General features: G+C 47.7%; 1 protein-coding gene and 1 long non-coding RNA gene across 5 annotated transcripts in view; one reads left to right on the forward strand and one right to left on the reverse strand.

Annotated features, from left to right (window-relative positions):
• RIN3 (Ras and Rab interactor 3) overlaps window positions 1-17694 on the forward strand; it is a 175491-nt gene that overhangs the window by 60390 nt on the left and 97407 nt on the right. For all 4 annotated transcript variants that reach the window (XM_063793863.1, XM_063793864.1, XM_016926624.4 and 1 more), the window contains exon 3: window positions 3351-3468. In XM_063793863.1, coding sequence (XP_063649933.1) covers window positions 3351-3468 — 118 coding nt within the window. The remainder of the gene's footprint in view (window positions 1-3350; window positions 3469-17694) is intronic.
• LOC134808384 (uncharacterized) lies at window positions 1118-3603 on the reverse strand. Its single transcript, XR_010151265.1, has 2 exons — window positions 3300-3603; window positions 1118-2706 (listed from the first exon to the last, which is right to left on the reverse strand). It is a non-coding gene; the product is annotated as an uncharacterized LOC134808384 (long non-coding RNA).

The raw sequence follows: 17694 nt of genomic DNA on the forward strand, positions 1-17694 counted from the left end.
CCTTCCAGGCAGGCACCACCCCCACCCCTGCCGTGAAGCAGTGTCGTTTGTCTGGGGTAATACCTGAGGTTTGTTTCCTCACACCAAGGAAATAAAGGACACGGACACGCAAGAAATGAGGTTAAGAGCGGAGGTTTAAAAGGTGTAAGAACGAGAAAAGCTCTCTCCTGCAGAGAGAGGGGGTCCTGAACAGGTCTTCCGGTCCATGGTGAAGTGCAGGAGGTTTTATAGATGAGCTTGAGGAGGCAGTATCTGATTTACATAGAGTACCAGAGATTGGCTGGACAGGTGTGCCATTTGCATTGCATGCAAAGAAGCTGGCAGCCCCACCCTAATCTTTTATTATGTGATGGATTCTCTACCTGGCTATGTTGCCTGCTTTTCTACTGTACACATGGTGACAAAGAAAAGGGAAGATGGAGCCTCCATGTTAAACATACCTGGCTTCCAGGTAGCCCTTTTCTGTCAGCACAGCTGCCGGCATTCACCCATGCAAGCTTCCAGCTTGCTTGTCTATGTTTGCCACTTGAGTTTTCAGGCTGTTCTTTGTTAAAAAAGAAATGATTTGGGGGCTGCTTTTTGTTAAAAGGGAAGCTCAGCAGAGGACTCTGTTACCCTCACTATCTGCCTAAATAATTTCTTTTTAGCTCCTGTATCACCAGGAGTACCCCTTCCATCGCCCCCTGTTGCTCCTGCTTCTAATTCTCTCTTCATCCTGCTCTGCTGGAGGAGAGGGGCTGCTAAAAACACATTTCCAACCTCGGTTTGGTGACTAATGATTCATTGTGCTGCTGCTCTGGAAGGGCCATACACTCACGGAGACCAGGATCTTAAGCCTCAGGGCCACCCTCTGTAAGCCAAGTGGAGGCAAAATTGAGCACTGAGGATCTAGAGTTGAAGGTCCTGAGTTTCAGGTCTCAGCTCCACCACCTACAACCCTGTGATCATGAGCATTACTTGCCTCTCTCTGCCTCAGTGTCCTCATCTATAAAATGGGGATAACTATAGTGTCTCCCCCATAGGTTTAATAGGAGAATTAAGTGAGATCATAGAATCTAATGCACTAGTATTTGGGTTTGGGCCAGACTAGGGAGGCCATTAATCAATAATATTAATATGGTTATAGTAATTTATTAACAATTATATATAACAACTATAGAATAACAATGATTATGATGATACAGCAATATAGTAATATTAGTAATCAATACAATGGCAGCAGAATTTGGGATATCACCAGAGCAAGGTCAGGACAGAGGGCTCCTCAGGAGCCTCCTGTGCTTGGGGCCGTATCCTCGTGTTACCAGAAAGGGCTCCCGATCCAGACCCCAAGAGAAGGTTCTTGGATCTGACACAAGAAGGAATTTGGGGTGAGTCCAAAGAATAAAGTGAAAGCAAGTTTATTAGAGAAGTAAAGTAGCAAAAGAATGGCTGCTCTATCCTGGTACACTGTCTCATACTCATGCTCGACTGATTATCCTTATGGTTATTTCTTGATTATTTGCTGAACAAGGGGTGGATTATTCATGAGTGTTCCAGGAAAGGGGCGGGCAATTCCCAGAACTAAGGGTCCCTCCCCTTTTTAGATATAGGCTAATTTCCTGACGTTGCCATGACATCTGTAAACTGTCATGGCGCTGGTGGGAGTGTCTTTTAGCATGCAGATGCATTATAATTAGCACATAATGAGCAGTGAGGACGACCAGAGGTCACTTTGATTGCCATCTTGGTTTTGGTGCGTTTGGGCCAGCTTCTTTACCACGTCCTGTTTTGTCAGCAGGGTCTTTGTGACCTGTATCTTGTGCCCACCTCCTATCTTATCCTGTGACTTAGAATGCCCTAACCTCCTGGGAATGCAGTCCAGCAGGTCTCAGCCTTATTTTACCCAACCCCTATTCAAGATGGGGGTCACTCTGGTTCAAACAGACACTCAGATATCCCAGTGTCCCTGCTCCACAGCCTTTCTTCAGCAACCTTGGCCAGACACCTAGTTTTCCAAACTCTAACCCAGAAGCTTGGGGCTGGAGTGGGAGAGGCTTAAGCTCCAGGGGTGGGGTCAAGACAGGAGCAGGGAGGGGAAGACATGGACCAAGTCCTTCCCCTATCGAGGGATGCCCCTTCCCCCTTCCTGAGGAAGCTGTGCCACAGGAGGCTGGGGAGATTCCAGAAGGTGTCACCTGCCAAGGAGGGATGAGCTTGCTGAGACCTGCCAAGACTCAAAGGACATTTTAAAACAGCAGAGTTTGTGAAAGGCAGCAGAATCCTGCTCCCCATGCTTGCCCTCGGGACCCTCACTGGAGCAGAACCATTGCTCAGAGCGTGAGAAGGAGAAGCGAGTGTCCGTCAACATGCTGGCTCTGGGTGAGACCTCGGTTGGTGTTTGGTTTCTAGAGCACAGCTGCGTCCTCACAGCCTAGAGCCATGGTTTTATCAGAAGAGAGTAAACCCACAGCAGAAGCAAGTCTTCCTGCTCAGGACTTGGGGTCTGCATGCAGAGGCCTCATGGCATGGAGGTCCCAAGCGTTGACACCAGTGTCGGGGGGCTGAATCCAGTTCTTCCCTTATAGCTGTGAGACCTTGGCCAGGATCACCTTCCAGAGCGTGTCCTGTGGGCCAAGCCCTAACAGGTATTAACTCAGTCAGTCATCACACCAGCTTGAGGAGGGGACGTCCTGTTGTAATCAGAGAGTACCTCAGTTCCTTCATCTGTAAAATGGGGATAATAATAAAACTCATGGGGTGATGGAGAGGATGGAGCAAGTTACTCTATGTGGAGTGTCATCACAGCTCCTGTCTCAGCGAGAGCTCTATATTAAGTATTAGCTATTTTTATTTTTTCGGGGGAAAAAATGGTGTGAATTGACTAATATCTGTGATTGTTTCCAGCAGCCTCCCCCAGAGTGTACGTGCTGGGGTGAGAGTTGAAATTCAACCTGACTCCTGTACATTAGAGCTTTTCTGAGTGTAGACTCAGCACCGCTCACATAAGAGCCAGCCAATTCCAGCCCCATTTACAGAACCAGCGTCTCAGGGGGCGGGGGCATAGGAATTTTAAGACCTCCCCCCGCCATGGACTCTGTGCCTCCAATACCCTTACAGAAACATTGACTTCATTGAACCCGTCAGTGGGCAAATGAGAAACTGAGCATGCAGGCTCCTCAATGTGGATGTGGGCCAGGTGGCGCAAGGCTCTTGGGGCAGAACCCCCAGTGTCCCTGAGGCATCCTTGCTCTCCCTAGCCTGCCTCATCATTTCAGGAACCTTCCAGATGACTTCCATCTCATGGTTGTCCTCCTCACCTTCACCCAAATCTTTAATTCACGGAGCTGCATCCCCTTCTTTGGTTTCAGATGTTCCTGGTCCGCCGGGACAGCAGCTCGAAGCAGCTGGTGCTCTGTGTCCACTTTCCTTCTCTGAACGAAAGCTCGGCCGAGGTGCTCGAATACACCATTAAGGAAGAAAAGTCGAGTAAGTACCCGTCTTCTCTGTTTTCACTTCGACCACACGGCAGCAGCAGCAGCAGAGAGGCTGCACCTTCTAACCACAGACTCCCCTGTATGCACTGATGGTGTTTAAAATTAGAAGGAGGAAAAGCTTTCAGTCACTGAAGTTACTTAGCCAGACTTGTTTTGAACTCAGTTCATCATCCAAAGTCAGTGTGAATTTCCACTCACCCTCGTCGCAGCTGGGTGGCTTTGCATTCTCATGGCCACATTGAAGTTTCTTCTTGTTAGCTCAATGCAGGGATGCTGGAGAAAGGGAAGAAAAGGAGAAGAAATGTCTGCACCCTTGAGTCCTAGTGTCAGCTCAGCACACACTCAATCCATGATTGCAGACAAGTCACTTAATCTTTCTGAGCCTCAGTTTTCTCTTCTGTCAAGTGGACATAATAGTCACAGAGCTTTTGTGAGGGTCAAAGGGACAAACACTTTGAAAGACAAAAATCTGGGCCAGGCTTGATGGCTCACGCCTATAATTCCAACACTTCAGAAGGCAGAGGCCAGAGGATTTCTTGAGCCCGGGATCTGGAGACTAGCCTGGGCAACATAGAAAGACCCCCTCTCTACAAAAAATAAATAAGCCAGGTGTGGTGGCATGCACCTGTGGTCCCACCTACTTGGGAGGCCAAGGTGGAAGATTGGCTTGAGCCAGGGAGAGTGAGGCTGCAGTGAGCTATGATTATGCTACTGCATTCCATCCTGGGTGACAGAGGGAGATCTGGCCTAAAAAAAAAGAAAAAAGAAAAAAAAGAAAAAAGAAGGACAAAAATCCTGTGTGTGCATAGTGCTACTGGAAGTAGGCATGGGCCTCAGTGGGAAAATGTTTGGGGGCCCCCTCTCTAGGGTGGGTTTGTTCTGATAATACAATGTCACTGGGTTTGGGGCCCTTGTGGACTGCTGGGCACCCATCTGTGCCAGCTTTCTCCTCCTCGCATGGTATAACCGCTCAATGGGTACTTCTCCCCCTCTGCCCAGATAGACCCAATTTATCAAGACGGGAATTGCAACAGAGAAAGAGTTTGATGTACATAAAGCCAACTAAACAGGAGACGGAGTTTTATTATTACTCAAATCAGCCTCCCTGAAAATTCGGAGGCTAGGGTTTTTTAAAGACAGTTTGGCGGGTAGGAGGGGTATGGAGGGGAAATGCTGATTGGTTGGGTCAGGGATGGAATCACAGGGAGTTGAATCTGTCTTCTTGCACTGAGTCAGTTCCTGGGTGAGGGCCACAAGACCAAATGAGCCAGTTTACTGGTCTGGGTGGCTGGCACCAGCTGATCCATAAGAAAGAATGCAGACCTCAAACACCAATCTTAGGTTTTATAATAGTAACATTATCTACAGGAGCAATTGGGGACATTAGTGATCTTGTGGCCTCTGGCTACGTGACTCCTGAGCCATAATTTCTTTTATTCTTTTCTTTTCCTTTTTTGAGATGGAGTTTCGCTCTTGTTGCCCAGGTTGGAGTACAATGGCGTGATCTTGGCTCACTGCAACCTCCGCCTCCCGGGTTCAAGCGATTCTCCTGCCTCAGCCTCCTGAGTAGCTGGGATTATAGGCATGTGCCACCACACCCGGCTAATTTTTGTATTTTTAGTAGAGACGGAGTTTCTGCATGTTGGTCAGGCTGGTCTCGAACCCCCCACCTCAGGTGATCCGCCTGCCTCAGCCTCCGTAAGTGCTGGGATTACAGGTGTGAGCCACCGTGCCCGGCCCTGAGCCATAATTTCTAATCTTGTGGCTAATTTGTTAGTTTTGCAAAGGCGGCCTGGTCTCCAGGCAAGGAGGAGGTTTGTTTCAGGGAGAGGCTGTTACCATCTTTGTTTCAAAGCTAAACAATAAACTAAATTCCTCCCAGAGTTAGTTCGGCCTATGCCCAGGAATGAACAAGGGCAGTTTGGAGGTTAATGGCAAGATGGAATTGGTTGAGTCAGATCTCTTTCATTGTCATCATTTCCTCGTCATAATTTTTGCAAAAGCAGTTTCAATGGCTATGTGTATACATGCCAGGCATTCAGATCCAAACAGCCTGTTAGAAGAATCTATAGAATATTCCAAGCACTGGTTTACATCTCTTGTAAATGGATCCATCTCTTGTAAATGGAAGCCTTTTACCCTCAGCTAGCAGCAGAGTGACAACAGTTAAGATTCATTAAATATTCTCAAGTGTTTGTTTCTCAAGAAACATGTGTGCCTGGCACTGGGAAGATGCAAAGATGAAGAAAACAGAGTTCCTGGCCTCAGGGGCCTCCAAGTCTGGTTGGAGGGTGGGGACACAATGGTATGGGAAACAGACATCACTTGCTGTGCAGTATAGCATTACTGCATTTGCATTACTGCAAAGGGACCTCTGGCTGGGGACACGGAGGATACAGGTCACTGTGGGAAGGATTCAGGAGGGTGTCAAAGAGGAAGAAGCCTCAGGCTGGGTCCTGAAGGTGAGTATATTAGTTCAATTGAAGGTTAATCTTCTAGCCCTAGAAGTAGACTAGGAAGGGAATGCAGAAGCAGGTTACCTTTCCTACTATAAGGAGGTCTTTCCACAGAGACCCAGAGCCCCACAGAATGGATAAAACACAACTCGCTGGGCACAGTGGCTCAAGCCTGTAATCCCAGCACTTCGGGAGGCCGAGGCAGGCGGATCACAAAGTCAAGAGATTGACCTGGCCAACATGGTGAAACCCTGTCTCCACTAAAAATACAAAAATTAGCTGGGTGTGGTGGCATGCACCTGTAGTTCCAGCTACTTGGGAGGCTGAGGCAGAATTACTTGAACCTGGGAGGCGGACGTTGCAGTGAGCTGAGATTGCACCACTGCACTCCAGCCTGGCGACAGAATGAGACTCCGTCTCAACAACAACAACAAAAACAAAACACAACCCACACATTCATGTGTTCAGCAGAGAGTTATGGAGTGCCCACTCTGTGCCAGGCACTGTTCACTGCCTCTCAGAGCTCACTTCAGATGGAGGGAGGGGATGATAAGCAAGTAACCATCCAGGATGACTGGCAGATGGAGAGGTGTGCTATGGGGAACGTGTGAACATGGATAATTAGCTAGCTACTGCAAGAACCAGCATAATGGCTTAAACCCAGAAGCTGGTCTTCCACTCACAGGCAAGATTCCTGCCCAGTGGGGAAGGAACAGAGACCCCAATGGAAGAAGAGGCTCTGCCACCTTCAGCATGCAGCCTCCAGTTTCCTAGGACTGACTCCAAGCCAGTAGGCTGGAAGGGGGGAAGAGCATGGAGAAGGCTTGTGGTCCCGTCTTCCTGCCAAGGCCTAGGAGTGGGTGTGTCACCTGTGCCACATTCCATTGGCTAGAACTTGGTCACAAGATCACACCTAACTGCAAGGGAAACTGGGTCCAGCCATGTGCCCTGGAAAAAGAACAGCACCTGGGTTTTGAACTGCTAGAAGCCTGATCCATGGGTAGTAAGGATAGCGAGTGTAGGGTTGGGGCAAATCATTTATATAGCAAACTTGATTGACCTCTCCGTCTTGTGAAGTCCAGCGGGGAAGAAAGTGTGAGGTTCTCAAAGAAGGAAGAGAGTGTTATGGTTTTCCCAGACCAAGTATACAGCACCCTCTGATGACAGCAGAAGAGGTAGGGCTGTTTGGGGCATCCACTGTTCTCCAAGAACCTGAGTCTCTTCTCATTTGGCCAGGGCCAGGCCTTCTTAGCAGGTGCCCCTGGGGTCACATAGCCCCTGGCTGTGCTTATGGTCTCCCGGGAGATAGAGAGGACCATCGCCTATCTATTAGTAGATAATAGAGACCAGGAGGGTGCAGACCTGTCTCTTACTAAGAGCAGCCAGGCTTTCAGAGACTCGGCTGCCACCTGCCAGTTACCTACAACTTTCGGAAACCCAAGAGCCAGCTGTGCTCTTGAATTTCCACAGCAACATTGGGAAAGTAGCTGAGGTTGGAGGTTATGATGAGCTGAGCTTATCAGCCAGTGCTCTAGGAGCCTGAGGAGGGAGTGCTGTTCACGGCCAGGGTGGCCAGGAAGGCTTCTTGGAGGAAAGGCACATCAGGCTGGACCAGCAGACTGTCTGAAAGTTCTGCCCACGTCCTTTGCGCCATACTCCTTCCCCACCTCCCCGCCCAGCCTCCAGGGTCACCACTCTGCTGTCTCTCCAACCCAGTGACACCCCTGGAAACCAGGACATTGTATCTGGTTTCATGTCTCATTTTCCATTAGGCACCAATGAAAAACCAGAGCTGGATGGTCGTTAAAGCAGTAAAAACAGGATTTGCTCAAAACTATTGCAATAAAGACAAAGAGACCTCGGTATAGAACTGGGCTCAACTCCAAATACAGCATGGGCGAGTGAGGGTTATAGCCAGGGAGCAGGGTGGCAGGCAGTGGATGGAAAATCACTAAGGGGAAACATCAGGGGCAGGGAGGATTCTGGCGAAACTGACCCAACAGGATTCTTGCTGAAGGCAGGCAGGGTGATCAGACAGCACCCGGGGGATGGTGGAGGACGAGGAAACTGATCAGATATCGACAGTGATCAGATATCAAGGGGGAGGTGTTTTTCTAAACCAGTGAAGCAGGATTCTTGCTAAAACTGGATTTTAGAAGGCACAGATGGGCCTAGGAGAAGGTTCAGGAGGCTCACTAAAGTTTGGTCAAGCGAAGAATTTTTTCAAGCCTAAGGGACAAATTGGGTCACTCAGAGACAGAGACGGCCAGCCTACTTCTATGGGTTGTTTCTTCCTCCCAGGGCCGTGTGGCCGAATCTCACTTTCCATTTTTAAACTTTTAAAAATTCAGTGCTCAATTTGCTGAAAATATGATGAAAACCAAAAATCTTTCTTGTAACCTAACACTTCCATCATCGTTCATGTGCATTCACTGTAAATACACAGGTGTCATCCATAAGTTTGTGTGTGTGTGGTTTTGCTGTTTCCTTTTTTACTTTTTTTTTTTTTTTCTGAGATGGAGTCTTGCTCTATCGCCCAGGCCGGAGTGCAGTGGTGTGGTATGATCTTGGCTTACTGCAACCTCTGCCTCCCGAGTTCAAGCAAGTCTCCAGCCTCAGCCTCCTGAGTAGCTGGGACTACAGGCATGTGCCATCAGGTCCAGCTAATTTTTGTGTATTTAGTAGAAACCAGGTTTCACCATGTTGGCCAGGCTGGTCTCGAACTCCTGACCTCAGGTGATCTGCCTGCCTGAGCCTCCCAAAGTGCTGGGATTACAGGCGTGAGCCACCCCGCCTGGCCTGCCGTGTCCTTGTATTACTCCATTGCTCTCCAAACCTCACTCCCCTGAGGTCAGCCGCTAGCATGCACCCAGACAACATTAAGAAAGCAGCAGGTAACTTGTTTCTTTGCCGAGTTAATGTGCCACTCCTGCCTCTTTGCTCTCTTCCTGTTTGATGCCCTCCTCCTTGACACAGCAGTTGAGACAGACCATGGAAGCCACACAGCTTTTTGAATCCCGCTGTTTTCTCCTGCCTGTGTGACCTTGTGCAAGTTACTTTACCTCTCCAGGCCTCAGTTGCCTTGCCTGTAAGATGGGGATAATGATGGTGCTGCCATCACAGGGCACTGGAAAGGGTTCGTGTGTCTACACTGCTTAGGACTTTAGACACTGTGGCCACGGTGACTGCAGTAGGGGGTGATCTGAGGGGGAAGTGGTCAAGGGAAAGGCCCAGGCCTGGAACTGGGGCCTTTTGTTGGGGTTCCCCACACAGAGCTGAGGCAAGGGAAAGAGACGTGGGGATACCCCAAAAGGGGTAGCCAGCTTGATCTGTGACTCTGCTCTGTTTGAAGAAGAAACACTCGCTCTGACCACTTCCGTTTCCATGTGCCTGGATTGTCCTCTAGTTTCTTGTTAAGTGTTTCCTTGAAACTCCCTGAAGCAGTCAGCTTGGGCTAGTCTTGCTGTGGTAACAAACAACCCTAACCCCAGTTGCTTGCACACACATGGGTGTGTACACAAAGTAAAATGAGTGTGCAGCTGGCCCTCCAACCTGTGGTTTCCACATCCACGGATTTAATCAAACATGGATCAAAAATATTCAAAGAAAAAAAGATGAAAAATAACAACACAACAATAAAAAATAATGTAAATTTAAATATAGTATAACAACTGTGTATATAGCATTTACATTGTATTAGGTATTAGAAGTAACCTAGAAATGATTTAAAGCAGAGCTCCCCAACCTTTTCGGCACCAGCTTCATCCATGTCCCTGCAAAGAACATGATCTCATTCATTTTAATGGCTGCTTAGTATTCCATGGTGTATATGCACTGTATTTTTCCACGGATGGGATGGGGGATGGTTTCTGGGTGAAACTGTTCCACTTCAGATCATCAGGCATTAGATTCTCATAAGGAGCCTGCAACCGGGATCCCTTCCGTGCACAGTTCACAATAGGGTTCTTGCTCCTATGAGAATCTAATGCTGCCACTGATCTGGCAGGAGGCAGAGCTCCAGTGGTGAAGCTCGCCCTCCCAATGCTTACCCCCTGCTGTGCGCCCCGGTTCCTACCAGTTCCCTGGCCCAGGAGTTGGGGACCCCTCATTTAAAGTATACAGGAGGACGTGCATACGTTATAGGCAGATACTATGCCATTTCATATCAAGGACTTGAGCATCCTCAGATTTCGGTTTCGGAGGGGGTGGGGGGGTCTTGAAACCAACCCCCAACAGATACCAAGGGACAATTGTATTTCTCACTCAGGTGACATGCCATCTGAGGCTCTTTGCAACAACTTGTGTATATTGCAATGCAGGCTGAAGGGGCAGCACCCATCTGGGACGTTCAGGCGGGAAGAGAAAGCAGAATCCATGACTGTTCCCCAAGGTTCCACTCAGAGAAGGCAGGTGTCACTTCCCTTCACATCTCATTGGCTGAAACAGGTCACATGGCCAGGCCAGCCTCCAGTAGGATGGGAAGTCTAATCCTCCGGCAAGCATGTGACCCAGAGGGCGGGGTAGCCACCATTTTGAACAAGCACTATGTGAACAACCATCTCCTGCATCCCCAGTCCTCCTCTCTGCTGCGCAAAGGGAACAAGAGATGTCTTGGTCACCACTTGGCCTCACTGGGGACCCTCAGAGGCCCGATGTGTGTGGAGAGAGAGGGGACCAGCAGAAGAGGCATGGGGGCAGGGGATGTATGGGATGAAGGGCCGAGACTCAAGATGGAAAGGAGGCTAGCACAGCTGCTGAGCTGCAGCCTGCCCGTTTATGGCTGAAATGAGCCACCTGGCCAGGAGGACACTAGCTACTTTTTCATTGATGGGCTTTGAAGATGGTGACAATGACAGATTCAGGTGATGGCGTCTTTCTGCTGGCTGCTTTAAAAAGAAGGCCACTTGGCCCCATCTCCAGAATAGGAACCATGAGACAGTGACAAATGCCCATACAGGAAGTGAGCTGCCCAGCACTCACGATCTGAGCCATTTGCCCCTTGTTTCCCAGGTAGCCCCTCTTCATTCCCTGCCTATTCCCCTGGCTTGCTTTATTTATTTATTTATTTATAGAGACAGAGTCTTGTTCTGTTGCCCAGGCTACAGTGCAGTGGCGCAATCATAGCTCACTGCAGCCGCAGCTGCAACTCCCTGGGCTCAAGCGATCCTCCTGCCTTAGCCGCCCAAGTAGCTGGGATGACAGGTGTGTGCCACTGTGCCTGGGTAATTTTTTTATTTTTTGTAGAGATGGGGTCTCTGTGTTGTCCAGGCTGGTCTCAAACTGGCCTCCCAAAGTGCTGGATTTACATTTTGATTTAAATCCAGGTCAAATCTCTTTCTAGGATAATGGGTCAGCTGGTGAAAGGGTCAAACTTAAGAGCAGAACTCAAAGGCATTGTGGGTGACGCTGACACCCATGCACATGGATCTCCACTGCCCAGGAGGACTCATCTAGAATTTCTCCTTTCCTGAGTTTAAAACGTCCCCATAGTCCAGTGGTGATAACCACCAATGCCAATTAGCACAAGGGTTCACTACATTCGCCCATGACATGGGCTCCCTTCCCAGGGACAGATGTGTCAACTTCAACTACTTAACCTAAAAGCACATGCCTTAGAGTGGGCGACTTGTTCGGTGCAAGAAGCAATCCTACCTGAGCTAGTCCAGCAGGTTTTTTTGTTTGTTTGTTTGTTTGTTGTTTGTTTTCACAGTTTCACTCTATCAGGCTCTGGAGTGCAGTAGTGTGATCACAGCTCACTGCAGCCTCAACCTCCTGGGCTCAAGCGATCCTCCCCAAGTTGCTGGGACTACAGGTACACGCCGCTGTGCCTGGCTAATTTTTGTATTTTCTGTAGAGACAGGGTTTCATCATGTTGTGCAGTTTCAGTCCATAAAAAGTAAGGAGTGATTATTATTAAAAGAGGGATTGGTGTCGAGAAGGCAGCCTCTTGATATTTCAGCAGTGAGGAAGTACTGATGGCATCGTGGTAATCTTGCACTCTTGTTAATGCAAACTTCTTTTGAGAGCTTAAACTTTAGAAAGGCTGGCAGTTCTGGGTTTTAATTCTCTGTCACCTTGTGACATCAGACATGTTACTTAATTTCTCTGCTTCACCTTCCTCATCTGCAACATGGGAACTCTGCAACACAGCTACTGGGAGGAGTGATGAGCAAATCAATCGGTGACTACTCATAGGGGCTTGGGACCGTGTTGCCTGGCACATGGGACGCGCTCCACAACTTTGTCTCCTGGATGAAATGGGGACATTTATGGGAAAAAGCCTGTGTGTAGTAAGCACACCATAAATACTAGCAGCTATAATTAGCTATGGAGTTTGAGCAGCATGCAGTTCATACCACAAAACCCATCGTTTCCTGCAACACTTTGCTCTTGGAGAACTCCTGTAAGATGTTGATTCGTTCTTCTTATCTCACATTGGTTATTACTCATAGAGGTTTTGGCTAAAATAACCACAGTTTATTTCTTTCTGTTTTCAGCATTCCCCTTTTCAGCCTCCAACACTGGAGTTGGGCCAGGAAAAAAATACATCATGAGATAATTTAACTCCAAGAACTTTATTGTAAAACTTCAGTGGTGAATTTCTTTTAAAAAAAAAAAGAGATCTTGAATCATAGTGGTGTATTCTTAGCCTCTTTTTTTCACTTAGACATTTTATTATGAGCTTTCTCTGTGTTATTGAACATTTCAAAGACTTTGCAACCAATTAAATATGTGTTGGATGGCTTCTGAAGGAAGACAGTATGACAGGCTTGAAGACAGGGTTCTTGGCATTGAACCAGTGGGAGAGACAGGCTCATGCATACGTAACCAGAAATACAAGTCGTTCGAACTGTCCTAAATGTTAGAATGTAAGCATGTACTCTGGGTCATCAAAACCAATGACACTCAGGGAAATCCACCCAGGCCTACTTTGGGCCTTGGACGATGGAAAATATTTGTGAAAAAGAGAAATTGAGGAACAGATGTGTTAAGCTGAGTCCACAGCCTGCATCAGGGCTCAGAGGCAGGAAAAAGAAAATCAGGAAAGGGTGGAACTCTGTTGGGGGAGAGGTAGATTGGAAGTAGAATCAAAGTTGAGGCTAGAAGGTGGGATTCGGCCAGGTCATGAAAGACCTTGACAACAACCCCAGGGTGTTAGAGATTTGGTTTGTAGTGTTATCGGAAGCCACGCAAAGGTTTTGAGCAGGAAGTAGCCCTATGAGATTGGTGCTTCAGAGTAGAGCTTGACTGTGTGGGAGCTGAACAAGACAGTTACTCTGCCAGGACAGAGGAAGAGGAGGAAGGTGCTTGAGACACCTGTCTCAGGTAATGGCCTTCCTGGCTGCCTAGGAACTGGGACTGGGGAGCTAAGATAAGGGGCAGGCCCTGGGGCAGCCATTACCCACAAGAAGGGAAGCCCTTTCAGTGGGTTGGGGCCTGTGAGGGGCTGCAGTACAGTAATGCCCCTCCAGGAAACGGGAACATAGGAACAGTGGAGGAGTTTGTTTTGCAAGGAGAGAACTGGACACAGGAAGAAGTTTTGACAGAGATGGAGAAAGATCTAGAACAGATGGCCTCAGAGGCAAGAGAAAAGGGAGAGATGAGGGAAATGGGTTAGTACTGTGGGTGGCCAAGCCTGAGTGTACATGGGCTGCCACCTTCAGGGGCCTTGCAGCTTTAGAAAGTACATCTAAGTTGGGAAAGCAGCCCAACTCAACTGTCTCGGGGGTCCAGAAACCACTGCACAGACACCCCTCTTTTGGAAGTGACTGCAAGTGGGGTCAGGGGTCAGAGCCCAGGCCACAGTGCTTCCTGGGCTTCCTGTCACAGGAGAGCACTGGGTTTGGATAATCTTGGCTCAGCATGTCTTAGTCTATTTGTGCTGCTTTAACAAAATACCAAGGCTGGGTAATTTATAAAGAATGGAAATTTATTTCTCACAATTTGCAAGACTGGGAAGTCCAAGATCAGGACACCAGCAGGTTCTCTTGTCTAGTGAGGGCTGCTGTCTGATCCAAGATGGCTCCTTGAAGCTGTGTTCTCTGGAGACGAGGGATGCTATGTCCTCACTTGGCCAAAGGCAGAAGGGCAAGAGAGCTGAATACTGTGTGAAGTCTCTTTTATCAGAGTCTTAATCCCATCCACGAGGGAGGAGCTCTCATGGCCTAATCACATTTTAAAGGCCCCAACTCCTCATACCATCATGTTGGCCATTAAGTTTCAACACGTGAATTTCAGAGGGGACCCATTCAAGCCATAGCACTCTTTTTTTTTTTTTGAGATGGAGTTTCGCTCTTGTTGCCCAGGCTGGAGTGCAGTGGCGCGATCTCTGCTCACTGCAACTTCCGCCTCCTGGGTTCAAGCAATTCTCCTGTCTCAGCCTCCCAAGTAGCTGGGATTACAGGCATGTGCCGCCACCCCTGGCAATTTTGTATTTTTAGTAGGGACAGTGTTTCTCCATGTTGATCAGGCTGGTCTTGAATTCCCAACCTCAGGTGATCCGCCTGCCTCGGCCTCCCAAAGTGCTGGGATTACAAGTGTGAGCCACCATGCCCAGCTGCCATAGCACTCTTTTATAAGGGCACTAATCCCATTCATGAGGGTGGATCCCTCATGATTCCACCCTCATGACTTAATCAGTATCATAAAGACCCTACCCCTTAATACTCTTGCATCAGGAGTTAGGTTTCATCATAGGAATTTGGGGGGACACCAGTATTCAGATCATAGCAGCGTGAAAGGAGGCAACATCTGGGCAATCACCTTCCTTTCAGGTTGTGTCTGCCTCCCTCTCCCACCCTCCCTGAAAACCTCTCTGGAAATTCTCTACTCAGTAACCATACTAGTACTAGCACGTGTAAGACTAACACCACCATAAAGCAGCGCTCTCTGCCAGGGCAGTGTGCATCTTAGCAGGAATAAAAGCTCTCGTATTGGTGTTATCACGGAATGTCAGTCATTAGCCCATGAAGTGTAGGAGTTAGTTTGTCCTGGCCATCCTGAAATAGCAGAGGAGCGGGAACCTGTTCTATGTAAGGCTCTTTCTGACTGACCGCATCCTCCCCATGCCCACATTCACCCAGACCCTCTGACTTCCCTGCAAGGCTACTTAGGTGCACAGTGAAGTTTCTTGGTTTCTTGCCTGTTCTTGCCTGTTCAGAGTGATTTCTCCAGGTTGTCACAGTGCAAAGCCCCCTGGAAGAGTAGCAGTCCCTACAGCCTCCTCCAGGACCACCCTACTTCATTTCTCTCCTCTCTTTTGCATGTATTGTGTTCACTCCCACCTCTGAGCCTTTGCTTGTGCCATTTCCTCTGCTTGGGTTGGTCTCCCCACTCCTCTCAGCTCATCAGGTGTTCCCTATCCTTCATTATCTGTTTCATATTGTCGCATCTTCTTTCCCCAGCTGGGCTGGAAGCTTTATGTCTCATACAACATCTGTGTTCCATTTTCCAGCAGAGGGCAGAGCCTGTTGCAAGTGTTCAGCAAATACTGGTCGACTGGCTAATAACAGCTCACACTTGTGCAGGGAGACAGCCTGATCTGGATGGACTGAGAGGGTGGGCTTTGGAACCCAGTGGATCCAAATTAAAATCCCACCCCTTTGCTTTCATCAGTTGTGAGATCTTGACAATGCCACTCAAACCTCTATCTCACTAAGCCTTGGCTTTCTCAACTGTGAAATGGGCTCATAATCATAGTGGTGATTAACTGAAACTTTGTGCAATAATAGTGCCTGGCACACAGTAGGTGCTCATAAAAAGTTAGTTGTCTCTCCTCCATTCCTGATTGCCCCCCTTCCCATGTGACGTGGGTGTTTAGGATTAGAAAACCTGGCTTCTGTCCGGTCTGGCATGTTAGAAAGTTGAAGTCATCACTTGGTCCTAATAAGTAAAACCCTGACCAAACTGAAAAGTCAACAACTCTTCTTGGATCTGTCATAAAGGTGGGGTCACAGGTCAAGTCACTGCCCCCAAAATTGGAGAGACTAATAGGCAAATGCAGAGAACTGCAGCTTGCCAGAGCAGAAACCCACAGGCACAAACTCCCATGGGAACCAGTGCTGAGCTAGGGAAACCCAATGTGTAACTGATGAACTAGTGGATGTTCACTGTGGACAGGCCTGAGTTAAAACTCCAGGGAAGCCAGTCATCTAGGGGCCTCCACACTTTTGTGAGTTTTACCACCAGTAGCTTGACCAGGTTCCTGCAGTGAATATCAAAGATCTCATGCATCCTGCAGGAAGAAGGGAAAAGGAACATTTTGGAAATATGCCAGAGCAGTCTGTTCTTCTCAATAAGGTATGCTTTCAGAGCTGATACAGTTTGGATCTGTCTCTGCTCAAATTGCGTGTTGAATTGCAATCCCCAATGCTGGAGGTGGGGCCTGGTGGGAGGTGTTTGGGTCACAGGGGTGGATCCCTCATGGCTTGATGCTATCTTCCCAGTAATGAGTTCTGGTGAGATCTGGCTGTTTAAAAGTGTATGGCACCCTCCTGCTCAACCTAACTTGCTCCTGCTTTTCATGTGAAGTGCCTGCTCCCACTTCACCTTCCACCATAATTGAAAGCTCCCCAAGGTTTCACCAGAAGCTGAGCTGATACGAGCACCGTGCTTCCTGTAAAGCCTGCAGAACCATGAGCCAGTTAAACCTCTTTTCATTATAAATTACCCAGTCTCAGATATTTCTTTATAGCAATGCAAGAATGGCCTAATACCAGAGCCTAACCTGCCTGGGAAAGGGAAATACCCAACTCCAGCCCATTTTAGCCATCCTGCCCAACTTAAAGGAGGAAAAAACTGAGACATACTTTTGAAGTTAACAGTCCAGAGGCACAGGCTCAGTGAAAGACTGAGACTTACCCATAGGATTTAGAACTCTCCCCCTCCCCAATACCTTCTCATCATATCACTAAAGGCCTGTTTATAGCAGTTCCTTTTATCTAGTACATTACATTTGGCCATCAAGAGAAACTTACAAGACATATTAAAAGGCATTAAACACTGTCTGAAGAGGTATGGCAAGCATGAGAACAGACTCACATATGGTAGAGAGGTTGGAATGGTCAGACCAATAATTTAAAGCAACTGTGATTAAGGTGCTAAGGACTCTAATGGCTAAAGTAGATGACAGCATGCAAGGACAAATGGGGAATGTAAGCGGAGAGATGGAAGTTCCAAGAAAGAACCAAAAAAATGCTAGAGACCAAAAACACTGTAACAGAAATGCAGAATGCCTTAGATAGGCTTGTTAATAGACTGTACATGGCTAAGAAAGGAATCTCTGAGCATGATAATATCTTGATAGAAACCACCAAAACTGAAAAAGCAAAGAGAAAAAAGACTGAACAAAAACACAGAACAGAGTATCTAAGAACTGTGGGACAACTACAAAAGGTGTAACAGACATATAATGGGAATTCCAGAAGGAGAAAAAAGAAAGGCACAGAAAAAATATTTGAAACAATAATGACTGAGAACTTCCTCAAATTAATATCAGACACCTAACCACAGGCTAGGAAGGTCAGAAAACACTGAGCAAGATCAATGCCAAAACAACTAACCTAGGCATACCATTTTCAAACTACAGAAATTCAAAGAAAAAGTCTTGAAAAAAAGCCAGAGGGGGGAGAAAAACACCTTGCCTATAGAGGAACAAAGATAAGAATTACATCTGACTTCTCAGAAATCATGCAAGCAAGAAGATAGTGGAGTGAAATATTTAGTATTGAGAGAAAAAAAACACCAACCAAGATTTCTGTACC

This window comes from Pan troglodytes, chromosome 15 (assembly GCF_028858775.2).
Source record: "Pan troglodytes isolate AG18354 chromosome 15, NHGRI_mPanTro3-v2.0_pri, whole genome shotgun sequence".
NCBI classification, from domain to species: domain Eukaryota; kingdom Metazoa; phylum Chordata; class Mammalia; order Primates; family Hominidae; genus Pan; species Pan troglodytes.